General features: G+C 34.4%; 10 protein-coding genes and 4 pseudogenes across 14 annotated transcripts, besides 1 other annotated feature; 7 read left to right on the top strand and 7 right to left on the bottom strand.

Moving 5' to 3' along the window:
* Positions 1-15: 15 nt before the first annotated feature.
* TVAGG3_0191370 (serine threonine-protein phosphatase family) lies at positions 16-258 on the top strand (the record flags this gene model as incomplete). The annotated part of the gene is made up of 1 exon (XM_051226003.1): positions 16-258. One exon carries the CDS (start codon positions 16-18, stop codon positions 256-258), a length of 243 nt encoding a protein of 80 aa, XP_051110989.1.
* A 4-nt stretch (positions 259-262) lies between these two features.
* On the bottom strand, positions 263-586 carry TVAGG3_0191360 (uncharacterized protein; the record flags this gene model as incomplete). The annotated part of the gene is made up of 1 exon (XM_051226002.1): positions 263-586. One exon carries the CDS (start codon positions 584-586, stop codon positions 263-265), a length of 324 nt encoding a protein of 107 aa, XP_051110988.1.
* Positions 587-1558: 972 nt separating this feature from the next.
* Positions 1559-18573: a mobile genetic element.
* On the top strand, positions 4255-4418 carry TVAGG3_0191350 (uncharacterized protein; the record flags this gene model as incomplete). Its single annotated transcript, XM_051226001.1, has 1 exon — positions 4255-4418. A coding segment is annotated over one exon (164 nt), but the record flags the coding sequence as incomplete, so codon positions are not given.
* On the top strand, positions 5422-6421 carry TVAGG3_0191340 (annotated as a pseudogene). The gene has a single exon. A coding segment is annotated over exon 1 (1000 nt).
* On the top strand, positions 7393-7821 carry TVAGG3_0191330 (His-Me finger endonucleases family; the record flags this gene model as incomplete). Its single annotated transcript, XM_051226000.1, has 1 exon — positions 7393-7821. The coding sequence occupies one exon, from the start codon at positions 7393-7395 to the stop codon at positions 7819-7821; it is 429 nt and encodes a 142-aa protein (XP_051110986.1).
* Positions 11094-11951, bottom strand: TVAGG3_0191320 (protein of unknown function, DUF4106 family; the record flags this gene model as incomplete). The annotated part of the gene is made up of 1 exon (XM_001289794.2): positions 11094-11951. A coding segment is annotated over one exon (858 nt), but the record flags the coding sequence as incomplete, so codon positions are not given.
* TVAGG3_0191310 (uncharacterized protein) lies at positions 11988-12437 on the top strand (the record flags this gene model as incomplete). The annotated part of the gene is made up of 1 exon (XM_051225999.1): positions 11988-12437. The coding sequence occupies one exon, from the start codon at positions 11988-11990 to the stop codon at positions 12435-12437; it is 450 nt and encodes a 149-aa protein (XP_051110985.1).
* On the bottom strand, positions 13439-14144 carry TVAGG3_0191300 (uncharacterized protein; the record flags this gene model as incomplete). The annotated part of the gene is made up of 1 exon (XM_051225998.1): positions 13439-14144. A coding segment is annotated over one exon (706 nt), but the record flags the coding sequence as incomplete, so codon positions are not given.
* On the bottom strand, positions 14175-14972 carry TVAGG3_0191290 (uncharacterized protein; the record flags this gene model as incomplete). The annotated part of the gene is made up of 1 exon (XM_051225997.1): positions 14175-14972. One exon carries the CDS (start codon positions 14970-14972, stop codon positions 14175-14177), a length of 798 nt encoding a protein of 265 aa, XP_051110983.1.
* TVAGG3_0191280 lies at positions 15886-17413 on the bottom strand (annotated as a pseudogene). The gene has a single exon. A coding segment is annotated over exon 1 (1528 nt).
* Positions 18052-18438, bottom strand: TVAGG3_0191270 (annotated as a pseudogene). Its single transcript has one exon. A coding segment is annotated over exon 1 (387 nt).
* A 208-nt stretch (positions 18574-18781) lies between the features above and the next one.
* Positions 18782-20138, bottom strand: TVAGG3_0191250 (annotated as a pseudogene). The gene has a single exon. A coding segment is annotated over exon 1 (1357 nt).
* A 1186-nt stretch (positions 20139-21324) lies between these two features.
* Positions 21325-22034, top strand: TVAGG3_0191240 (attachment subunit-related family; the record flags this gene model as incomplete). The annotated part of the gene is made up of 1 exon (XM_051225996.1): positions 21325-22034. A coding segment is annotated over one exon (710 nt), but the record flags the coding sequence as incomplete, so codon positions are not given.
* A 2221-nt stretch (positions 22035-24255) lies between these two features.
* Positions 24256-25161, top strand: TVAGG3_0191230 (macromolecule glycosylation; the record flags this gene model as incomplete). Its single annotated transcript, XM_051225995.1, has 1 exon — positions 24256-25161. One exon carries the CDS (start codon positions 24256-24258, stop codon positions 25159-25161), a length of 906 nt encoding a protein of 301 aa, XP_051110981.1.
* Between the last annotated feature and the right edge of the window lie 1190 nt (positions 25162-26351).

The raw sequence follows: 26351 nt of genomic DNA, 5'->3' as shown, positions 1-26351 counted from the left end.
TTTTACACGTAGTAAATGGGTTTCTTCAGTAGTATTGGAAACTTCTTCAGAAGAGTTGGAAGAGGTATATGGAATGGAATAAAATCTGTCGGAAGAGGAGTATGGAACGGTGTCAAAAATATTGGTAAAAGAGTAGGTCAGTTCGTTGGTATTATACCTAAAGACCCTGAACCAGAAGAGCAAGCTCCTGTTATACAACAGCCTGAACCTGCACCACAGTCTAGTTGGCAACCAAATCCAACACCTCAACCGTATTAAAAAATTATATTTTTACCGTTCGATAGTAGTTGTATATGAAACTAAGTTCTAAGTAAAACGCATGGTATAATGGAATTATTCTTTTTCTTCCATCTGTAGTAAACCATACTTGAAAGTCTGAAATACTTCCACTTGGTGGTTCGTATAACTTTGTAGGTTTTTCGTAAAAGTCATTTGCCAAGCATAAGAAAGAGTTTTGGGCGCCAGAAAATGAAGCATGAACTATCACAGCATCTTGGTCGAAAACATCTTTAAATAAATATGGTTCATCTCTTGCATATCGATTGTAGATATTTGCTAAAGGAGGTTCAACTTTCTGATTTAACATTCTTTGCAAATAATACCATGATTGCAGTGAATTCTGTATATATTTGTTCGTCTTTATTTGGATTGTCTTCGGAGATTTGAAATGACACTTGTGAATTTTGTTTGTCATATACAATTCTCACATAAAGTGTGCTATCGGTATTCGCATATTCATCAGCATATTTTGCATAACATGAATTTATTTTATCTTCTATATTTTTTAAGCAGTCTGTAGAGAAGATGAGAGGTCAACTTGTATTAGCTCAATTTCTTCCCACATTTTTCGTTGCCCTTCAGATGTATAATCTATATGAAACCTTACAATAAATGGAAAACCTGTTTGAACTTGTGAGACAAACTTCATTCTACGAAAGCCAATAGCTTTTGTGACGGATGGGTCTCTTAACCATCTTAATGGGTAGTCAAAACGATAGCCTTCATGCTTTATAGTATCTATGTCAACCTTTTGACCGACATTAGTAAAAAGTTCATCTAATGGTTTAGTTGTAGCAACTCTAGAATTTTCTTTTTCTATTGGAAGCATATTTTATCTATAATAAAAATGTCAAATGAAACAGCGTCTATGAGAGAAATACAACACAACCGACAACTCATTATGCAAGCTCTAAATAAGAACACAACAAACTTTTCAAACTATTCTAAGATATCTGAGTCATTGAAAGAAGGAAACTTAAAACTGACATTAAACCCTATAACAGATGAGTTTCTATTTCAAGACAATAAGAACCATACTGTCTGTATAAATCCAACAAAAGGAACTTTAAACGAGAAACCTATAAATGAACTTCTTTTGAAAGCAGATGTTGACAACAAAGCTGACAAAGAATATGTAGACGATGCAATAGCAAAAGAAGAAGAAAGAGCTAACAATGCTTATGCAACAAAAGAACATACTCATCCTGAACTAGCAGACAAAACATATGTTGACAATAAAATGTCAAGTGAAGTGACAAGAGCTGAAAACGAATATTCTAAAAAGACTCATATACATTATATTAACCAAATACCAAGTCTTAAGGAAACATTAGAGACAAAAGCAGATAAGACTCATACACATTCTATATCTGATATCACAAACTTACAAGAAACATTAGAGACAAAAGCAAATAAGACTCATACACATACCATTGCAAATATTACAAACTTACAAGAAACCTTAAACAGGAAAAGTGACATTGGACATACACATACATCTTCTGAAATAACAGACTTAAACGTTAGCCTTGAAAATAAAGCAGATAAAACATATGTCAATGAAATATACCAAAGTTTGATAGGAACAAAAAATATTGAAACTATTGTTGGTGACTTTTCTGTCAATGAAGAAAATAACTATTTTAGATGGCAGTTGGTACAGTCCTTAAAAAATGGTACACGGCATAAACTCATTCCGAAAAATAACAATGAAATGTATGTAAGCTATAAAAAGAATGATGGTACACAAGTTAAAGTTCCATTAGACAACAACTGCTACTTAAACTTATATGGAGACGAACAAAAGAAATATTTAAGAGTTTATGAAATGGCAGATATGACATTGCCTGACCCAGCTCCAGCACCACATTATTATGACTATGGAGATGACGACAGAACACCACATGTAGACCCAAAAAAATTAACATTATATTTAGATTATTATAGATATAAAAGATATAATGCAATAGGAAAAACGAGAATAGTATATTATTATACAGATGACAGAAATAAATATTATAGTCAAGACTGTACCTACCCTGAAAACATAAGATTATATTATAAAAAATATTCTGACACAAACCAGAAGAAACCTGAAATAGTTGCACTATATTTTAAGTTCAAAAGAGACAATCCTATAATATCTCATATGTTTGATTTAATGAACCCAGTAGGTTCTATTTATACATCTATGGATGCAAGAGGTCCTCAAGTAATGTTTGGTGTTGGTGCATGGGAACAAATAGTCGACAGGTTTTTGTATTGTGCAAACTCTTCAAAGGAAACAGGTGGAAGTAAAACGATTTCAGGTGAAAATTTACCTGCATACAGTCATTACATAAGATTAACTACATCTCAAGCAGGTTGGCATAAGCATAGATATTGGGATTGGTCAGGAATGACAAAAGGTCAAGGATATGATGTTAAAGAGGACGTTAAGTTTGCTATAAATTGTTACTGGGATGACACTCAGGGAGAAGGAAACCATACACATTTCGTTTCAGGATATACGCAAACAACGGGACAAAGTAAAGACTACATGCCACCTTACATGACAGTTTACGCATGGTATAGAATTGCTTAGTCGTCATTTTCAACTTCTTTAGCATATTCGTCTGGAGTTGTCTTATATTTGTTAGGAACTGTCTTTGAAAGTATACCACCTTGAACTTTGACAAGTTTGAAACGAGGTCTGACAATAGTAGTTTTATCTTCTGCTTGCAGTGTGTACATTTTGCCATGTTTGCCTAAAACTTCATAATATTCTCTTGTATACTTTCTTCTATTTTTACGAACACGAATGTGAGTACCTGTCGGGTTCCCATTGTTGTCATAGTCAATAGTATTTTCATATGGGTCGCGTTTAGGTATTTCTATTTTTACTTTGTCACCTTTCTGAAGTTTGAAGCCCGGCATTCTTTCTTGTTTGTCTCTTTTGACTAAATTATTAAATATATAGTCTTTCTCTAAGTCAGGGTTGTTTTTCATTTCTTCGGGGGAGTGGTTTCCCAAACCTTTTTGTTTACGGTTATTGTAAATATTTAAAACTTGTCTCATCTTTGCCATGGAGAAGTGTCTATACTTGTCGTCATATGACATTTCATTTGCTTCACCACCTTGTGGTTGGTTTAAGTCTCTTAACATTTTTATACATCCGTCAATGACACCAAGAGCAGAATGGTTTTGGTCGACAATGAAATATTGGTTTACATTTTTTGAACGCAGATAGTTTTTTACATCATCTGATTTGAAAGAACTTTCACAGTCAGATGTCAGTTTTGTTGGATGGTATTTGTCAACGAATATTGTCAAAGCAGTTTTCACATCTAAAATATTTTTGGACCATAATGGTATGGCTTCACAGTATCTTGTGTTTTGATCAACAAATATTAACCAGTATGGTGGTCCATCTTCTCTATACCTCGGAATGTTTTCCAAGATATCCATAAACCAAGCATTTGGTGTTGAACTAAAGATTTTTATCATGAGTGCTTTCTTTGTTGCCTTAGAAACATAGGGGTCCTTGTTTGGATTCGTCATTTTTTAACCCATAAGAAATGGGTTTATTTGGCGCATTAGCAGGAGTCGCATCTAGATTTTTACCCGCAGTGGGAACAATAGCCAGAGGTGTATTTGGAGTTGGAAGGAAGATTTTGAGTACATTAGGTATACTTAAAGAGAAAGCACAACCTATTATACAAACTGTACAGAAAGGTTGGGATGTAGCACGAGATGCAACAAATCTTATTCCAAATCCTGAAACAAGAGGAAAAGTTCAAGGATGGATGGACAATGTAGGAAGACAAGCAGGAAACTATTATAACAAAGCAAATAACTACTATAAAAGCAGGACACTATATGGACCAAGGTGAAAGATTCTTTAACAGAGGATATAACCATGCACAACAATGGGTAAGCAATAACCAACCGCAACCACCTCAAACTTGGGAAATGTAAGGTTTTTATTGAGATGAAATGAACAATGCAGCATTGAGACAAATGAGTTCAAGATGGATTTGTCGGCTTCCAGCATTTAAACCGATACCATATAGTCAGGCTCAGCATGTGAAACTGAATGATATTATTAAAGGAATCATCCACCTCCACAACAACAACCAGTTGAAAACAAACCAAATTAAAATTTTTTACTGAGATGAAATGACCGAAGAAGTTGAAACGGTAGATTTGACACCACAAACAAAAAGTTCAGAACCATTGTCAAAACCTGTCAAAGAACTTACAGATGAAGAGAAAAATTCAATAATAGAAAGTGCCAGGTCTGGAAATACAAACCCTAACTATAAAGTCACTTTTCATAGAAATGGAACGGCTAGTCTCTCAAAAAAGAAACAGACTCTCACAAATAAAATATTGAAGTCTGAAGGAGCTTTCGAGACAACAGATGGGAAAGTATACTTCACTGACCAACAGTTCATTATAGAACATCTCATTGACTTAGAGTCGAAATATTCTAAACTTTACAACAAACACAAAAAGTTGAAAGGAAAACAAAAACAAATGGCATATAATATTTATGAAGATGTTGACGACACAACTGTTCCTGCAAGTGAAGTAAAGTCAGAGGAACCGAAAAGTGACGAAAAACCGATAGAAGAAGAAAAACCAAAAACTGAAGATAAACCAAAACCAAAGTTTAGTTTCCAAACTAAACCAAGTCAACCTTCATTAGCTGGTATGGGTTGGCGTCAAAGACTTATGGCAGCAGGCGGTTATGTAAAGTAAAGAGAAAAAAAATATTTTTTTTTTTTATAAAAATGCCCCCATATAGAATGGATAGAAAATCTGCTAGAATAAAAGCAGAGTTACAAAGATATGGTTGGAGAAGTTTCGAAGAATTTTAAATATAGGAAGGGAAGACCATAAAAGTCTATGACAAATTGTCTGGTCTTCGCTACGAAATGGATTTGGAAACAGCACGTGCCAATTATCCAAACAGACTAGAGAGGTTAGAAGAAGAACGTCTTATGGACATGCCTTTCGATGTTAGTGAACCTCAAGTTGAAGGACACGACGGCTTTGCCAGATTCTACTGGAAACATGACGAACAATTGCATCCTTTGAGAAGGAAAAAAGGAAAAGGTGAAGACGCACATGCTCCCATGGAAAGAACAAGATATGCATATGAAAAGTATCGTGAAGTTAGAAGTCAAATTACATCCGGTCGAACCTTTACAGTAAACTTTGACGAAGGAAAGAACAAAGAAGGCTTCATGGGTGTACTTGCTGCAATTCAAGACGGAAATAAGAAAGGACACAATCTCAGATTGACCATAACAGATTTGGATGGTCACATTTACTATGCACATGGCAATGAACAAACAGCCGCAAAACTTCTTGACGCTTTCAAGACTACAAAGAGAGAACAAATGGTTGACTCCAACTCAGACATTTTGAATGCAATTGAAGGAATTGCAAGTGTCAAGTTCGAATGGTACCAACCTAACCCTCAAGCAGTCAGACAACATGCTGGATACTTCCCGTTCATAAATAAGTCTGACATTGACTTGACAAGGTATGGGATTTACAATTCAATTGAAACAATTGTCAACGAACCTTGCATTCTTACATGTCTCAGGAACTCTGGTCTTGTTACAGATGAGAAGATGAAGTATCTTGAGTCATGTGTGAAGACAAGGTACATTCTCAGAGGTCAATTGGCAAAAATTGCACCGTTGGCAAATGTCAATATCCGAGTCAACATACCTACAGCTAAAGGTTCTTCACATGACGACTATGTTGTTGACAAAGACTTACCATGGTTGAAGATTGTAATTGTCCACAACCACTTCATGTTGAACGAAAGTCTTACAAACCCATTCTTTGGTAAAAGTAAGTGCAACATTGTCAGAGCTGTAAACATTCTTTTCGAGAAAGGTTTGTTGGAACCAATTCCAGATGACAAGCTGACAGAAACTTTTGTACCAAAAGACGAAACAAACTTTTCATTGTTAGCAAGACCAAAAGTTGTTCCAGACAAAGTTCTAGTACAAAAGAAGTACACAGTTCCACAAGGAGTTGGTTTGTTCGGATACCAACCTGAACCAGAAGAACTTCCAATGAGGTTGCAAGAACTTCAAGATGCTATAAACAAACTTCCATTGAGACATCCAATTGACGTCAAATTGTATTGGAGAGCATCTGAGTTAGGTCAGAAGGTTTTATATGAAACAGGTTGCTTCGACGATGTTTATGAGATAACAGGAGAAGTTTCTCAGAAGATAAGAGACTCACTTGAATTTCCACAAACTGGACCAATTGGTTGCGACAAGTTCGACTCAAACGAAAAGATATACTATGTCGACCTTAACCCTGCGTACATGAGGTTTGTCCAATATATTCCGACTGGAATTCCAAACGAAGATGGTGAGTTCCCGGGAAGGAACTATACAGTTGGAAAAGTCATACAACAACTGTATGATATTAGGAAAGCTTCAAACCCCAAACTTGCAATGACACTCAAATTGCTTATGAATTCGACATGGGGATATTCCATTAAGAAACCTCAAGAGATGAAGAGTAAACATTATGAGAAGGTCGACAACTTTGTTGAAAGGTTTTCTCCTTTTGTTTTGAAGTACGAATTCACTCAAGGTCAAAGTGGCTTAGTAACCACATTAAAACCTATTGTCGAACATTGGTCTTACCCTCAGTTCGCAAAAGCAGTCCTTGACAACTACAACAAATTCTTCTCCGAAGTCAAATCGAAAGTTAAGGTTTACTATGAGAACATTGACGCACTCATGACGAACGAAGAAAGATACAACAAACTCATTGAAATGGGTATGGTCGGTGAAAAGATGGGCTGTTTTAAGCTAGATAAGGTATTTTCCGAAGTTCATGTAATATCGAAAAGGAAATATTGGGGCATACTTGAAGACGGCACAAAAATAAAACATTGCATGAAGTAAAAAATTTATTTTTAAAAAAGTGACATTTTTTATTTGAAATGTACGCTGAGTTTGTTGGAGAAGACCGTTGGGAAACTTGTTTGTTAGATGAGAAATATGAAATTCACTGTTGTGAGTCATTTGAAGTCAGAAACAAAAAGACAAAAAGAGTTTTAAGCGAAATGACGGATATGCTATTATGAAGATGGGTGGAAAACACTATCTTAAACATGTTGTCATTGCAACTCATTTTATACTGAATCCTAACAATTTACCTTTTGTAGACCATATAAACCATATAAGAAACGACAATAGACTTGAAAACTTACGTTGGGTCACTCGTTCTGAAAACAATAAGAACAAAGGCAAATTTGGAGATATTGTATTCGAATTTGTCGACGAACTAGAAGATGAAACAATTGAAATTACAGACTATGGCAAGCATACGTTTGAGTTTTACTACTATAGCGAAGAACAAGACTCTTTCTACTTTTATACCGGCGTAAACCATAGGAAATTACAAGTATATTTTACTAAGGCGGGCTATGCTTATGTAAACACTAGAGATACAGATGGAAAATACGTTCAAATACTTCTTAACAAATTCAAGAAGCTATATGGCATACCATTTTAAAACAATATATTTTTACATATATTAAATGCTTCAGGTTGAAAAACAAAGAACAAAAGTAGCAGATACAAAACCGTTAGACTATATCTTTACAAATGCTGGTAGGACTATTTCAGATGAAGAAATTTCATCCCGAGCATACAGGTTTGACTATCCAATTCGTTGGCTTCAAAGTCCTTCAGATGCAAAGGCAATAGGATTTAGAAGAGTTTTGTTTTCAAATAGAACTAACGCATTTATGTTCGCAGTATATTTTCATGGGCAGTATGAAGGTCATGATGGTCTAATAGACAAATTTGACGAAATGAGAATCTTTACAATTCGTTCAGACGAAAGTCTTGAGAAAACTCTAAATGACTTTCAAACTCAAATGAACAAATATTATTGGGAATTTCAAGAAAAATACGACTCTTTACTAAATGGAACATACTATCTGAAACTAGAATATGACAAGATGAACTCCACCGTTTCATTTTCAAAAGATTGAAATTAACCCTCCAAGAGATACAGAGTTTTTATTTTGGGAAGTAGACAAACGTTCTTGGGCACAATTTCTTCGGTTACTAAACCAGAACGAACCATTACCACCAGATGGTCCATTTAAATTTATACTTCCACCAGCAGATTTGACAGTTTATAGAAACGTATTTGACCCTCAAAATGTTATGTGTCATGCAAGTTTCAGTTCAAGCAACAATAGTTTTCTATGTATTGGTAAGGACTTTTATGACTTTGCTTCCAAATTCTACGAACCATCTAGTAACAGTTTCTCTGACTTTCAAGTTTGGTTCACAACAAATGGTGTGCAATATATTATTCCATTGTACTATGACTTTTATCTCGAATTGTCTTTCATATATAACTACGGAAAAGTGCTGAAAAAGTATTGAAAAATACTTTTAGGGTAGAAGGGTATATCTATCCCGTTTTCTACCCTTTTTTCTACCATCGTAGAAAACTCATGAAAACAATTTATTTTTGACACTTTCACAAAAAAATAAAAAATAAAGTTAGTTTTTTTAAAAAATATTTTTTATTTTTATTGTAAGAACATGTTAGCATCAACTTTACCAAACTCTTTAGTTATGAACCCAACTTCAATGTTAGTAGATACGTCAAAAACTATTCCAGATTCGTTTGATTTCGAAACAACAATCCAGAAGATAAAGCAAGAACTTCTCCAAGGAGATTTAGATTGCACTGCAAAAGATGAAACAAATGAACAATATCTTTATGAAATGCAGGATATTATTGACCATCTACCTAAACTTCCTGAAATACAACAACAAAAGCTTACTATTCCAGAATTTGAAGAAATTGAAGTCAGACCAACCGACTCAGTTGAAATTAAGAAGTTCATACGTAAAGTTAACTATGAGTTCCTTGGAATTCATTGCAACCACAAAGTCATGGACAAAGACTGCAATATGGTATATAAGAACATATCTGACTTATACAAATCTGAAGAATTCAAAACATATGACAATTTTGTTACGTTAGTAGCTAAATGTGTTTGGGAAATAAGAAATAAAGACAAAAGAAATAAGGTATGGAACGAACAAATTAGACCTGCATGTTTTGAATTTAAGAGGACCATTGACGCTTTAGTTGTTCTTGCAGGACAAATTTCAATGTACAATGCTAAAATGAACCCACAATGTTCTAAATGTAAAGCAGCAATAAGGAAATATAACTATTCTGTCAAAGAGATAGAACGTATGCGAAACGACTATGCTGACTTAAAGAAAGAGATAGAGAAACCAGCAGAAAACAAAATGAACATATTGGCATTTCTAAACAAAAACTATCCAACAGCTGACGATTTCCTTCTTTCAGATGTCAAGAAGAAATATAAAGATACATTCAATATTGTGAAAACTTTTGACATACTGACAGAGGAAATCGAAGCCACAAAATTGTTTAGAATTTCACGAATTCACAATGTTTACCATGTAAAACGCTTATAAAACTTTATGGTAGAAAAAAGGGTAGAAAACGGGATAGATATACCCTTCTACCCTAAATTTTATTTTTGCCGAATTCTGTATAAAATTCTGAGTAAAATGACATATGGAACACATACTTTTTCAGTAAGGACATATGAGGTTAAAAAAAGAGGTGAAAAGTTGTGTGCATTTGCACTAGTTCACCTAAATTTATTTTTGACCGTAAAATTCAAATATGACTAACACTAAAGTAACCTTACAAATGTAAACTTATATCGTTCTATTTTCTCCAGATACCAAACATACAGACGACTGGTTCAGAAACCAAAGCACACAAGAACTTTTGAGTGAAATTTCTCTAGACCGAGAATTCTCGGTCTTGCATAAAACACATGAAAATCGTAAAAATTTGCCAATAAATTTAAGAGGATATTATGTTCATAGACTTTTAGTAAATGCTGTTGCAATGTGGGCTTCTCCTCGTTATGCATGGCATGTTTACAAACTTCTTGACGATTTACATACAGAAATGAGAAAAGAGATGGAAAACAAGCTTGAAGCAAAAGACAAAAGCATTCAGAAAAGAATACCACGTTCGGTACCAAAAGGAAAGGAAAAGAACTATAAGTATATGATTTATACTGAAGATATGGAAGACAGTGACATGGTTATGTTGCATTTAGTCAGAAGAAACAACAAAAGCTTTTACGACCTTGCTAAGATTTGCAAATCTGACAGAAATTGGTTCTATCGCGAAAACTTACCGATTTCAATGACTCCAAATGAAGATGTGAAACAAATAGTTCAAGATACGTTACCTCAAACACACTATGATATTAAAGGTTGTACAATTTTTACCTTCAAAGAAGATTTGCCATTGTTAAAGGAAAAAATAACAGAGTATTTTGACAACTTCAAACAAGTAGGGTAAATGCACTCTATATTTTTCAAGCTTGACTTCAGATGGCTCAGGTAGCTCTATAAGGTAAATTGCCTCGTCAAATCCTTCTGGCATTCCGAGTCCTTCCATCCGACAGGAAAATATTTTCCCGACAACTGGAAAAAATTTTCCCGACTACAGGAAGAACTCTTCCAGTTGTCCGTCCGTAAACCATTCAAATTTTCGAAAATTGAGAACTTTTTGGTCGAACTTCAGAAAAAATTTTCCTTCCGACAGAAAAAGTTTTTCCTTCCGACAGGACACAAACGGATGACTGACGTTCCTCTTCCTGAATGCCTTCCAAAGCCAGAAGAACCGAAAGCTGCAGAACCACAACAGACTTACTTACTAAGACTAAACACTTACATTTTTCAAGCTTGACTTTTTACAATTTGAACTTTGTTTGCGTAGATATGAATTCTGAAAGAAGTATGAGGGTCTTGTATGACTTTATACTTCTCCCATAGTTCATGTCTGTCAAACTTACCTGCCATGGACTCTTTCATAAGTTCCATGAAATCGTCTTCGGACAATCCTGGGAAAAGTATAATGTCAGTAAGTATTCTCTTTACATCCTTACTTAAACTCTTTGCTGTCTGTACACATATTACGACTGAGATGTTAAAGTGTCTGAGCTTCTTGAGAATTCGACACATATCTTGTTCTCTATTCTTTAACAAAGGATGAGAAGCAAAGTCATCTAAGATAAGAAGACATCTGTGAGGGTAAGTCTTCCAATCGTAAGATTGCAATTTCTTCGAAATGTATTCTATCTCTTTCTGTTTGTTTCTGAAGTGTTTCTTCTCTAATATTCTCTGCATTTCCTCATTAGGGTCTTTGAACTTAGAATTTATATACTCATTTATAGCATTATACTTCAAAACTCTTCTTTGGTACTTCTTTATCCAATCTAACAACTCAGAGTCTTTTATACATACTAACTTAGACTTCTTTATAATATCTTTGAACGAATTGACGGTTTGGTCAAATTGACCAGAAGTCGAACAAATAACAACTAACTCATAGAATGGGTTCTTCTCATCTAGTTCTTGTTGTTGTGCAGCCATTTTAAGATAAGTGAAAGTCTTACCCGACCCAGGTGGTGCAATTAGACCTGTTATACCATTCTGAGCAAATAAGAACTTGTCATGTATAGGTTTTATCTGAGCATTTTCTAACTTCCTCTTGTTCTTATTTAAAACATTCTCAAATTTTTTGTCAATGTCAGCAAACTTTTTTTCTAACATATTTTTAGAAAAATTAAAATTTTTATCTTTTAGAAAATGTCTAGCGATTTCGCTATCTATATTCGAGACAAACTTTTTGACAGCAAAACATCTGTCGACCATAAAATCTTACATAGTGTAAACAAGAAAGGTGAATTTGTTCTAAAGTTCTGTTTCTGGGAATATGACAAGAACCATAAAACATTAAGCAGAGCAGTCTTAAAATTTGTCAATGACAGACTTGTTGACAGAGATGACGCCGATTGGAAAGATGAAGTCCAACAAAAGTTCTTAGAATGCAAAGAAGACACATGCGCTTTTCTTGAAGATGAAATAGAAAACAGAATAGAAGAGCTATTAAAGGACAAAGAACTTTTACATAAATATGGTTGCGCCAAATTTGACATAACTCCACCAGAAAAGAAGAAGAAAGAAAAGAAAGTAGAAGAAGAGAAGAAAGAACCTGAACCAGAGCCAGTTCCACCGAAGAAGAAATTTGACATGTAAAAATAAAATTTTATTTTTAGAACATTTCTGGGTCAATGTCAATGTTCTCTTCCTCTTTAGGAGTAAACACTGGCTTAGACTCTAAAATCTTTTTACCCAATTTACCTTGAACTTCTACAACTTTAGACTCATAATATTCATAGTCGTCTGTCTTCTTTGGTTCATAAGGTATAACAAGTTTGTATGCTTTGCCTTCTTTAAGGTTTGAGAACCTTCTGTCAAAACTTTCTTTGACTGTTAACAAACCTTCTATGTCTAAGTCTTCAAATTTCGCACCATTTTTAGTCACAATAGCAAACTTAACTGGTTCGATGTTCCAAAATTTGCTGAATGTAGACTTTTCAAAATTGTAGAAGTAAACATTCAAATATGCGAATGGAGCTAACTTATCTTTGACTTCTGTCATGTACTTATTTACTGAGATGAATTTTGCCATCTTTTTCTATCGGATAAAAAAATATTTTTTTAAAATTTACTCAGAAAAAATTTTCTTTGTATATACACCATTCTGTACGTCTAAAAGACTTTTGACATTTGCCAAGAATGTTCGTTTAGACGCTGGCATATAACCATACTCTTGACAATATTGTTTATATTCATCATATAAAGACTTTTCATCTAAACACTCAAAGTCGCTTTCTTCTATGAACAGTTCATATACACTCTTGTTTGCTTCTAACAATGTTTGTCTCTCTTCGGTATGTGGAATTTGTCTTGGATTGAAGTTAGAAATATCTAATGTCATGAAATATGAGAACAAGTGGTTGTAAAAGTCAGATGTCAACATTCTGACAAAGCGTCAAAATATTCAGTATCTTGCATATGAGAATCTGACGTTCTGACGACTACATATCTTCTGTCAGAACTTTCTAACTTCATCGGAACAGCATTGTTTGAAACCATAATGAAGTTTGCAACATTCTCACAAACTCTTGAGTCTTTATACTTTCTTTCAACAACTCCAACTTTATCTGTTATAAGACTCTTCAAAGCATCTGAGTTTAAAACTTTTGTTGTATCTATACTTTGAAGTTCATTGCAAACTATAAGTTTCATATTCTCAATTGAAGAGTTAAATTTACCACAGATGTTTTCTAAGTTTGTCATATTAGGGTTCGAATAACCTTCTAAAAGTTTGCATAAGATATCTGTAAAGAATGTGTTCTTACATGTTCCTTGTTTTCCAATTATAATGAGAGCAGTTTCATTTTTAGCACTTGGATGTTGTAAGATGTTTGCAAACCAACATAAGATATACTCATAAACCTTTTCGTTTCCATTGCATATAATTTCTTTGACATGGTCTAACCAAGCTTCTATAATATTTTCTTTCCATTCTACTTGTTCATATTTATATCCAGTGAAGATAGAATAGAAGTTTGGAGATGGTGTATAGAACTTTATACCTCGAACTGAAAAATCTTCTAACTTTGACAATAAGATATCCCAAGCATCTAACATCTTCATACCAACTTGTACGACTTTTATTTTCTTAAGTTTCTGTCTACATTCTTGTTCTGAAACTATTGTCGCTTTAGGTTTGTTAAAGACTACATCCCATTCTTTCATAACATAACATTCTGGGGCAGAGTCGACATAAATGACTAAACGTTTCAAATTCTCGACTGCTTTGTTATAGTCTCGAAATGGACACATATTTCTGAATGCTTGGAAGTCATAAAAATCTGAAACATCTATTCTGTACATTTTTATAAGAATAAAAAAAATATTATTTTTTTATTCTTGACTTTGTTGTTCCATTTGTTGCATTTGTTGTTCTTGAGCTATTTGTTGTTGAAGTTGTTCTTGTAATACAATACTTTCACCAGTTGCATCTTCCAATTCGAAACTTTCTGCCGTCATTGACAAATACATAGGACATAAAAGTTTTACAGGAACAAAGTTTGCGTCAACTAATGTCAACGTTATACTTGCCAAAGTGTTTGAGTTCACTAAGGTTGAAAATTCTGCATTCGAATGAACAATAGGCAAACCAGCAGAGAAAGTATTGTTTATACGCATAAGTATCTTTTGGTCATAATAGTTTCTGTCGACATTCGAATAACACTTTGAACCTAAGTTTGAAACAATATATAAGATTGGTGTGCTTAATGTCAATGGAATAGACATTCCTTGTATGACACCTTTTCCTGTTATAGGAAACTGTTGGTAGTAAAAACCAGAAATAAGTTTTGTATTATAGCTCATATCGTTTATAGTAAACTCAGTCGGACATCCAAACATAATGAAACCTGCTCTAGTTGCAGCACATGTTACACCCGTACTTAAAGTATTAAATAAGTCAACAAAACCTGTTGGTGGCATATCTGAGTAAGTATCTTCAAAGGAGTATTTTTTACCATTCACAACAATAAAGTCTTCTGGTGTCAAAAGAGCAAAACAGGCTTTAGTCGTCATTGTGTTTAAGGTTAGTTTACAATATCGTCCTTGAGGACTTTGTAAGTTTGTTGTTATAGAATTATATGACTCAGGGTTTTTAGTCGTAATAGTATAAACCATTATGTCTTCTGCCATTTACTTAGCAAATAAATTTAATGAAATGTTGTGGTCGTCAAATATTTTTATAACGTCTGGGAAACTATATTTTAAGTTCAACGTTTCACCTCCTTTCATAACGTATATCTTGTCAATGACATTATATGAAACACGACAGCAACTAATGTCGGGTTCTATTTCTTTGATGTTTATATCGTCTGCCTCTGTCAAAAGTTTCAAGAGTTCTTTCAAAACTTCATGAGGTGCAATGACATATGAGTTCACTTTTACAGGGTTGTGTTCGACCAAGTTTAACATTATACTTAAAGCTTGACAAATCTTCTCCTGAGTTTGAAGTTTGTCTTTCAGTTGTTGGTAATCGTTTCGAATATCTGCAACAGAACTTAAGTCTCTGTTAACTTCAGGATATGTTGGTTCTTTTACAGGAACAATTGTTATACCATCTTCGTCTTCGTATGGTTTCCCCATTTCAACATCTCTGTCTTTGACATTGACAATAACACTTTGACTGTTTGTTTGAGTTGGTGAATTTAACTTCACATCTGCCACCGCCATTAAACCTTTTGAAACACTTACGCTTCTATTTTTCGGAAATGACATTTTACTTAGAATAAAAAGATGGACGTATTCGGATATCTCTTTGAATTGAAGCAAAACAAAGTTTATACTCACAAACAATACAAGTTCATTGACAGAATAGTTCTTTATACAAACAATGGTAAATGTTATAGAATAGCAGTCTTTGCTGAACCTAAATATTTTTATAAAGCAAAGAAAGTTGGTATAACTGAAATGGTGAAAGTTCTTGAAGCAGACAAAAATATAACTTCAAAACTTACAGATATTTCTAAAGGTAAGTTTATAATACAGTATTATGTCAAAACAGGTGTCATAACTATTTACGATGGTGAGAAAAGTGTCAAAGAACAACTTACTGACCTGCTGCCAAAATCTGCTCGATGGAAACTGTCGTTATGCCAATCTGAGGAGCCCCAGCAGGTTTCATCGAACGAATCTTCAAAAGAGCATCTTCCGTGAAAAGTGCTATTGGTTTTGTAAACTTCTTTGCTCTCAATTCATCTGGACCGTCTCTGTCACCAGTATATTGTATTTGAACTGTACCAACAGTTGAAATACCACCCATAAAGTCTTCTGAGTCAGCAAATGGAATGCCAAGCCAAAAGTTTGAACGGTCTCCATTTGTATATTGAGTTTTTTGACCTCCTGTATGAGTCCATACTTTCACATATGGCATAATAGAACTTTGCATTTCAGGGTTAATGGTTGTTGTGAAGTTGTTGTTAAAGTTCATAGCATCTAATGTCAAGTTGTATGACCTCATATCCTCAACTGTAGAATATTCTTCTCTTGGATAATATTTGCCATCTATGTTTATATGATATTTAATACCAGGGTTGTAGAAACAAGAATAGTCATTTATAGTTCGTCTGAACAGTACAAACATAGTATCTGCATGTTTCATTGCAGTTGTTAAGGCAATATCTGTTCTTGCACCTGGGTCAGCACTTTGGTTTCCAACTTCACCTGCAAAGTCTTTGACAGATATTTGGTGTATAGGGAACATAAGTGGAACTGCAATATATTTGGCAGCTAAAGCATTTGAAATATCTGGGTCCAACATATAGACTGCAAGTCTGCTTTCTATTCTCTTGCATTCAAATTTTTCGCATGTGAACTTAACTGGGTCCCATACGTTTGCACCACCATTATCCTTCATATAGTAGTTTACTTCATTGTTGAAGTTTGAGAAACCAAAGTCTAAGTCAACTTTGTTTTTGCAAAAGGCAGCGAATGTTTCCTGAGCTGTTGCTTTGGCTTCAATAGTGAATGGGTCTTGTGTTGGTGCAATGACTAAGTTATTTTTGCTTGGAGTAAGTTCGATAGAAATTTTTCATGCCCAGTTTGGCAAGTATCTTAAAAACCTGAAGATGAGGAAAGATGACAAGGAACTCTAAGTTTCAGTTTTACTTTAGTGGCAGCAGTTCCATCTGAACCAGAAAGGTTAACATAAACTCCTGGAACGTTAGGGTCAAGTCTTCTTATTTTCTCAATAGTTGCATACTGGTCTGTTTGTTCTCTAGCTTGTGGTTGTACTGAGTTTCTCAAAGCGAACCATTCATAGTTTGCCCATGTTACTGTTTGAACTAAGTCAGAGTTAGAATATATCTTATATCCCATAAAAACTTCTGGAGCATATTGGTATCCGACATAGAAAATTCCATTGCAACCTTTCTTGTCAGACAACTTGGCAGAAGGTTTTATTTCAATGTCTTGTTCCACGTATAAGAATGAGTTGTCAATAGAAATAATATGAAACCTGTCGCAAGCAATATCTACTGTTGTTGAAGAACCTTCTCCAAACTCACCTACGTTTCCATAAGAAACAGCAGTTGTATATTCGTAAGTTCCAGGAACTATTTCTGACCTTCTAATGGCATTGTCGCATTCGTTATACCATTCGGAAACATTTCCGTTCATGGCATCCAAAACTGTTGGCGTAATATTCTGAGCGGCGTACATTTCATATGGGTAAAAATATAGAATAGTTGGATTTATATGTCATAATAGAACCCACTCGGACCAAGCTTTACTTTCTTCCTGGCTGAGTTTTTAACTCTTCTTTTTCCTTCATTGCCACTACTTTCACTAGATGAAGTTACTTCTTCACTACTTTCACTTTGTTCTACTCTTCTCTTCTTCTTTGGTGTCGCTTTTGGTAACTTGCCCTCTGCTTCAAGTTGTTGCATCTTTGCCTCATGTTCACCTAGTATGTTGTAAATTTCCCATGTCCTTTTTGCCTTTGGGCTCTGGTCGCCCATCTCAGGTAACCAATATCCTAGAAAGATTTTGTCATAGTTTGTATTTGAGTCGTCGCTTATTGTTTGCATGACTCTTTCCTGAGTTTCCGGTTCAAGCTCTTCAAATATAGCTTGTCCATATGGAATAAGCTCGTTTCCAAATATATGTTTTTGTAGCCATTCTGGTTTTCTTTCCATGTTACCAATAATATCTTTTGTGAATGGGAAAGCTTTTACCCAACGTTTCAGTCTTGCGTCATTTATTTCTGTAGTTGGTTTTATTTTGTCATGGAACATGTTTTTCAATACTAACATTTCATTTGGTACTGTCCATTTGAGTTTTCTTAAATATTCATCCCTTCTCGGTTCATTGTCTGCAAAGTAAGTTTTTATGACATTTTGCAAACATTCGTTTGCAAGGTCATGTACAATAGGTTCTCTTCCTTCTCTTCCCTAACTCTCTTTCTAAACTCTTCACCAAATATACCATCTCTATGGTTCTGTGTAGTTCTTTGAGATAAATGTTCTAGAACGTCAGGTGTTATATTTCCCTCAGCCATGTTCATTTCATACTGGTCCAAAATATCTGCATCTTTCATATCTTTCAATGGCATTAAAGCCGCGCTGAAAATACCAGCTATATCTGGTTCACCATTCACTTCCATTGCGTCTACAACTTCTTGGAATTGAGGTTGTAAGTTTATGAACCACCTATCCTGATTAGCTTTATGACCTCATCTCATTGTAGTTCCATAGTCTGCAGAAACAAAAGTAGGTTTGTTTCCATATTGGTTAGGTTCTGAATGAACTTTAAACAATGTTTCATTTCTATATGTTTTGTTGAAATTTAACCTTTTATTTTCACCGAGTTCAGCCAAAGATTGAACGTTATATGGTCGTAAGTAAAAAGGATTATTGTATTTGCGTACATTATCTTTCAGTACTTCCATTCTATGCTGAATATTTTCATCTGATGTTGGAGTCTTTTGTATGTCGGTAAACATTTTTCGATATTCTTCTACTATGTCAGCCGAATTTTGCTTAGACTCTTGGAAAGATTCCATATTCTCCTCATACACTTGTTGAGGGTCAAGATTTTTCGGCTGTTCCAAATCTTCATCTAGTTCTGTGAAGTTAGTTTCCAAAGGAGGGACTTGTTCGTTTCCTTCAGGCTCTTCTAGCTGTTGTTGCTGAACTATTTCTTCCGTGTCTGGTTGTATCTGAACTTCTTCCTGTGGAGTTTCTTGTACCTCATCTGCTGGCATTTCATATATTCCGAGACCGTTTTTAACAAGTTCCCTCTCTAAGTCATCCGGACTCATAAACCTTTCTTTTTCCGTTCCGTCTCTATTTTTTACGCGTTTCATGAAGAGAGTTGAATTATCATTTAGCTCTGACATCAAATATCTCGGAGTAAATTCATCCATGTCATTTGGATGATATGCTATTAAATCATATCCCTTAGCGAGCTTGTATTTTCCAGGTTTGAGATTATATCCGATTTGATGCTGAACCATAAAGCTAAATAGGTTCGGGTCAGTATTTCCTTCCTTGAACTTTCTAATAGCTTCTTTATATCTGTCACTAAAGTCAAGAGTATCTGGGTAACCATAATCTTCCTTAAGCATTTTTAAGAATTCTTGGTTTCCTTTTTCTCTACTTCTTTTATGTCTTTGCTCTGTTTGTGGTTGCTGTGCTGGTTGTGGAGGTGGTTGTTGTGTTGGTTGTTGTTGTGGTGCTGGATTTTGAACTGTTGGTTGCTGTGTTGGTTGTTGTTGTGGTGCTGGATTTTGAACTGTTGGTTGTTGTGTTGGTTTTGGTGCATGCCTGTGTCTGTGTCCATGTGACGATGTAAATGTTTTAGGTAGTCCTGGTGCAGGTGCTTCTCTTGGAGGGTTTGGTGGTATATAAGTTCCACCAGCTGGCACATATGTTCCATCTGCAGCATAATGTCCTACTTGACTTTTCGTTTTTAAGAAAGCATTTACTAGGTCTGTTTTGGTCTGTTGTAACTCTTTTTCTTGACTTTCCACAACAGTGCTCTAACGGCGTCATAGGCACTTTGAACTGCCTGTCTCGTTGCTGCATCTGTTATTTTCGTCATATTTTGTGCTACTTCTCTTAACTCTTTGTCGAAACCTTCAGACTTCAGTTTCTTTCCAGATGAGAAGTCGTTCACTAGTTTCACCTTACTATGAAGAGCTTCGAAGGCATTCTTAAAGTCAGCATTCATTAAAGCTTCATTTGAACTGTCTTCATCCGCTTGTATTTTTGTCCTTATTGACCCTATAAGTTGGGCTGCTTTGGCGTTGGCTTGGGCATCTAACCAGTCATTATTAGCTTTTATATATTCTGCGCTTTTCATTGCCTTTTGCATGGCTGCGTCGTTATTTTTACTTTCTTGTGCTAAGTTTTCATACTGTACGGTTTGGTTTTGCAACTGTAAAAGTTTTTCTGCCTTTACATTTGCTTCAACTTCTTTTTTATACTCATCGCTATCCATATATGTCTTCATGGCTTTTTGTTTTATCTCTTCATCTTTCAGTACTTTATATTGAGTAGTATGGTTTTTCAAATTTATAACATCTTGTTCCATTTTTGCTACTTCTGCTGCTTTTTCTGACACTTTTTTCGCATATTCCTCTGTACTTAGTTCTTTCAGTTGTTCTTCTTTCTTCTTTTTCTCTACGTTTAACTCATTGAGTTTCTTTGTGTGTCTGTCATATTCTAGTTTCTTTTCATTTTCATTTATTTGTTTCTGTATGTCTATGTTTGACTTTTTGACATCTGTTATTTGATTTTTGAGTGAACTCAAATTCATTTGACTTTGAGGGTTATAAGCTGTTCCGTCTGCAGCTCCACCATAGCCTGCCATTTTCGCTAAAAGTGCCGCTCTTAAACCTCCACTCTGTGCACCAATAACTCGGTTTAAAAGCATAGGGTTGCTTGACATTTGTTGCAACATAGTGGGGTCATTCATCATTTGTTGTTGCAACTGTTGTTGTGGTGTCAGTTTTACTATTGGATGTTTCAATGCTCCCTTCCTCTTACGTATATTCTTACGTAGCTTACGTGGCATTTTAAGTGAAGTTAAAAAGCGGTTTTTGACAGATGTTTATATGACACTTTTTGTTCAGCTCAAAAAACTACTTGGTCAAAGTGTTGTCGGTTTTGTAAAATATTTGTTATATTGTTCTATAATATTTTTTTAAAGTACTCAAATATATACTTTAGAAAAGTGGGTCTATCTCTATGAGCGTTGACGATAGACCATTATTTGTTCGAACAAATATATACTATCGTATGTTAAAAATATTTTGACAAGTGTAATGTTCGTGTAAAGTCCATCCAGTCAAAAGTTTGTCCGATGGTGAAAAATATGTATTTAAAAGTCAAAATGTGAAGTTATCTTCTCAAATATTTGAGATGGAACGGTTTGCCAACGGAGACTTTTCAATAAAATAAAATTATAGATGGGGTCTCCGTTGACGAAAACGGTTTATTTCAAACTTTTCTATGAGTGGTCCGAAAAAAACAGTTCATTTTTCATAATGGAAGGAAGAACAAGTGTCGCAAACAATTCGTCGACTACCTCTGCAGTTAAAGTTCCTACAACTTATGTCTCACCATTCTCAAAACCCTTACGACCTCCTATAATACCAAAGCAACTTCCTCATACAATTGCAAACAAATTGTCCAACAATTTGAGTTCTTCTTCTCAAAACACAACAGAAACAACTCAGCCAACAGGTCAGGCAACAACAACTATCGGAACAGAAGCATTTTCAGAAGAAGTTCATACCAATCAGACTCCAATCGAACATACAGAAACACAACCACCCGAAAATACAGAAACACATCCAATCGAACATACAGAAACACATTCTGCAATGACCACTAGGTCGCAAACACGATATATCGCCTTTAGCAAACAATTTAAGTCTCAAATTCAAGACACACAAGATAGAGACACTCCTCTTTCAGAGAAAGTTCGTAGAAAATACGCAAAGAAAAGGTTCGAATTGTTAGATAAGTTAAATGAACAGTGGGGTTCAGAAGACAATCGAGATTATAACGAGATGTTTCAAGCTGTCATGGATGCCATTCAGCCTTTTGAAAACGAAATCAAAGACCCTGGCGTACTTGTTGACATGTTTGCTTCATATTTACCTGTTACTGCCAATCTCATAGCGTTGCAAGCTATTGACCAGTTCATTCACTTGTTTCCAAAGAACTTGCAGAAGCATTTACAAGAAGTTAAAATTGCTGAATTTGTCCGTATATATCCAAATTCATACAATTATTTGGAAGAATTGAATGAACATGGTGAAAGGTCATTCTATTTATATTTCTACACAAAAGACAACCAGTCAAAACGACTATACTGCATTGAACCTATGCCTCAATTCTTAGACAATTTCCACGTTATAACAACTGTTGCTTTAGATATTCCTGCCAGAGTTCCATATGGAGGAACAGTAACCATCTCAAGCTTTCCCAAGGACTATAAAGGAAAGCCTCTCACAATTGCAAAATTCACACACAGCAGTTGCCAATTTGTTCAAGATGTCGAGTTCCATTTCCTCAACAATACGACTTTCATCATAGAGACTCCTCAAGAAGGTATATACAAAGTTTTCATCGCAGGATTTGTTGCTCCCAATGGCGAAGAAGAAGTCGAAGAAATCCTCACCTCAGAGAGCGAAGAAGAAGAAAATTTCCAAGACATTCAAGATTCAGAATATACCGAATAAAAAAAACAATTTAAGACTAAAAATTTAATTTTATTATAATATTTTTATTTTTTTCATCTGGTCTTTGTATCATTCCTCCTCTAGTTTCTCCGGGGCTAGAAGGGGCGCAGCCCCTGGAAGCCCCACGCACCTGACCTATATCCAAAATAAAAAAAAATTAATTTCATGTCCGCAAGACTTCAACTAGAAAAATAAATACATTATATTATAACAAATCTATATCAAGCATTAAAAAATCATACTTCATTGCATTCAATTTGTCTGGCAAATGATGTCAGAAGTTCTCAAAATTGTGAGAATCATAATTAATTTACCATCTACGTTAATTGAACATTTCATTTGTACAGATTGTAATATTACGAGTATCGCGCCATAAAAGAGGCTTTTCTTTGTATGTTTTATAAAAGCAATCCCAAAGTTTGTATGGAGCTTGCGTTCTGTTGCATTTTTGGTTATATGGTTTACACTTCGCACGATAGAAATGAAAGATTTTGGTGTTATTCCCAAACTTTCTGAAATCAAATTCGTTATATTTTTGAGGGAAAACTATTCTTGAGTCTATAAACATTTTGTTTAATACTCTTTGATCATTGTACCAACGGCCCATGTGTCCATTGAGCCATTTCAAGTATTCAATGGATTTATTCAGAATATTATCATTTATGTACTTAAAATTATTGAATACCATAACACCGGCGTTAAAGTAATTTTTGAATCCTTCAAATCTTCTTGCAAAATCAAAAACTACGATTGCAGATTGGTTGTTGAAATCATGGAAGTACATATCTTTAATATCTTGTACTACAATTGCATCTCCATCTAATTGTAAGAATCTTTCCATTTCAGGATGCGCATTAGGAAAAACAATTCGAATATAAGTGTCGTACCCAACTATCCATATTCTTTTAGTCAAGTACCGTGTTTGGTATGTTTCGAAATAGAATTTTGTATTAAGGATTGGGCGTTCTGCAAAATGAGTTTTATATTTTGGTAATAAATCTGCATTGACAGTTGTAATATAAAAGGAAATATGTTGATCTGGATGTGCATTGACTACGGCGTATATAGCTGGTCCAAGATTGAAAAGGTCTCCTGACCATGACAATAAAACATTCATGTTACTGTGGAATTCTCCATTATACGTGATACCGCCAATAGTTGAAAACAAAACGATGATAAATACTGATTCAATGACTAATATATATATGGAAGATTTTTGAAATATAAAACCAAAACTCATTTAACCCTTGACGTCAAATTTTTGTGGCTCGCCAAGCTCTGTTTTAGCTTGATTTTCATAACACAATAAGATCTCTATATTGATATGTTATCTCGAAATCAAATGAAAGTCATGTTTCATATTCATTTTTACTATTCTTTAAATTCTGAGTATAATGAACTTCGTTTTTGTCGATGTCTTTTTATATCTCACCCTGTATCTTTTCTTTTTAGTAACTCAAACATGGTATAATCCTCTGTTGTCATATGTGTGTCAAAAAAGTGTTTGCTATAAAAGGGAAAGTACCGACAAATAACCGTTTTTCGCTGTCAGATTGATTTTTTATCAAAATATTGTGTATGCTATTTATTTGGAACTACAATAGCGAAAGTAAAATATATTGATATTGCCTGTTGAAATGATAAAGTAAATAGCATGAATATTCCTGAGATAATCATAAATATAAAAAACGATAATTGGTGTTTGGTCGGACGATAACCTTAAAAGATATGAGTTATGCTCTGGTTAAATTATGGACAAATTTTGGATCAATAACATTTTTATCCTTGCTATGTATATTCTTTTCAGTCATTTTTGGTACTTCAATAATTGAAACAAGCGGATATTCACAAGTTATTGGCCCTGGATTATCAAATCTTAAACCTGATCGAGAATTAAGTAAAGACAAATACTCAATCATATACCTAAGTAGTTTCCGTCGAATTCCAATTCTATCTAAAATATTAAACTCACTTTTAAAGCAAGAATCTAAGCATTGCGAAAAAATTTACATATATTGGAACGATTTCAAGCATTCAATACCGGCTCCTAATTTAACTGCATATAACATTTCAAACTCTACAGTTCCTATTGAAATAATTGATACTGAAATGAGAGAACTTGTTGCTCGATTTTTAATACCCCAAAACCTCGAGACTCAGACCATATGCAATATTGATGATGATATTTTCGTTAATTTTACAGCTTTAGACACTGCTTTTGAAGAATTTAAACGTAGAGGCTTTCCATTGTCAGTTTTCGGAAATTACGCAACTCTTTGGAGAAAAGGAAAGTATAGCTGGAAGAGAGGCCGTGATTTCAACATTGTTCTTACTGGACTTTCCTTTATAAACGTAGATTTGTTTGAAATCTATCATTCATATAAATATAAAAGCGTAATAGACTATTCGGCTGAGAAAAACAATTGTGAAGACTTCATCATGAACTACGTAGCGTATGACGCTTTCGGGAATCGCCCTATCTATTATAATATAAAGCACCACCTTCAAAATACAATTGGGCTGTCAAGAAGGCCTTCAAACAGCAAAGCAAGAGTAGAATGCTTGAAGTTCCTCGATAAATCTTTCGATTTCGTTGAAATCACCAGAAATACTTCAGTTCCAATTCAAAAATAATTATCTCATCAAAAAAATGGCACCTTTAGAAATTTATATATGTATTTGCCTGATATAAAAACCTATCATTTATACGCTTTTGTTATTATCTCATAGTATTTAAATGACATAAGGTTATGTTAGTTGCGAGTATCTAGATATGAATGTTGTTAATAAAACATACATATAAAAGCAAAGGATCCCTTATTCACAGGGATTCATTTCTATGACATGTATGTCCTTGCAGTGTTATTATATATAACTCAACATTCATTGATGTATACATAGCACGATGGAGGTGAAATATATTGCCACGTTGGGGTCCTATAGCTCCAATGAGGAGCTTCACTCTAAGAGATGACGATTAAATTGAATTTTGGTAAAAAAATCGAATTTATTGAGTGACTTTCTTCAACATAATCGACAATCTCACAATGAAATATGATATTCAAATTGTGTTCGATATATATTTATAATAAAATTGAAAATCAATTTTTTAATGGTGGATTTGAATAATCACCGCTTTAGTTTACAACTATTCAATTTTCTGCACTTCGAGGTCTTTTTTCTCTTGATAGAATAGATATCATTCTGCATAAGCATGGCTATAACATGACCATATCATTATCTACCTATCTGTCGTTTCAGATATCAAAAAGAAGAGATTTGATCAAAACCTTAAACATTGGAGTTTTCACTGAGAGCCCGCTGATCAAGATTTTCAAAATTGGCCCATCCGATGTTCATTTTTTATTGAAATAAGGTCAGGTGAGTGGGGCTTCCAGGCGCGTTGCGCCCTCTAGCCCCTAAGAAATTTTGCCCAAGACCCAAGAGGAGGACCGAACCCCAGCCGACCAGCCGGTGACAAAACCAAAACCGTTGTTATTTACATCATATTAATGGTGTCATTTTTATATCACTTTTAATATGTCACTTTTGTGTCACTTTTCACAAATTATATATGTTTTCATATTTTGTCACTTTTCTGTCACTTTTCGGGTAAAAACATTTTTATTATTATATATAAATGAATTTTACAAAACCGCTGTTACCGTTCTTTGGAAATAAGAGTAGATGTAAAGATATTATATTGAGAGAACTTAAGAAACTACCGAATGGTCTAACATTTGTAGATTTGTTCGGTGGAAGTTTCTATATATCCCATTTGTGCCATACAATATTCCCAGACTCAAAGATTATATGCAATGACT

The sequence above is a fragment of the Trichomonas vaginalis genome, chromosome IV (genome assembly GCF_026262505.1).
Source record: "Trichomonas vaginalis G3 chromosome IV, whole genome shotgun sequence".
Classification (NCBI taxonomy): Eukaryota; Parabasalia; order Trichomonadida; family Trichomonadidae; genus Trichomonas; species Trichomonas vaginalis.
Note: the sequence above shows the minus strand (reverse complement) of the source record. Positions and strands in the feature narration are given on the sequence as shown.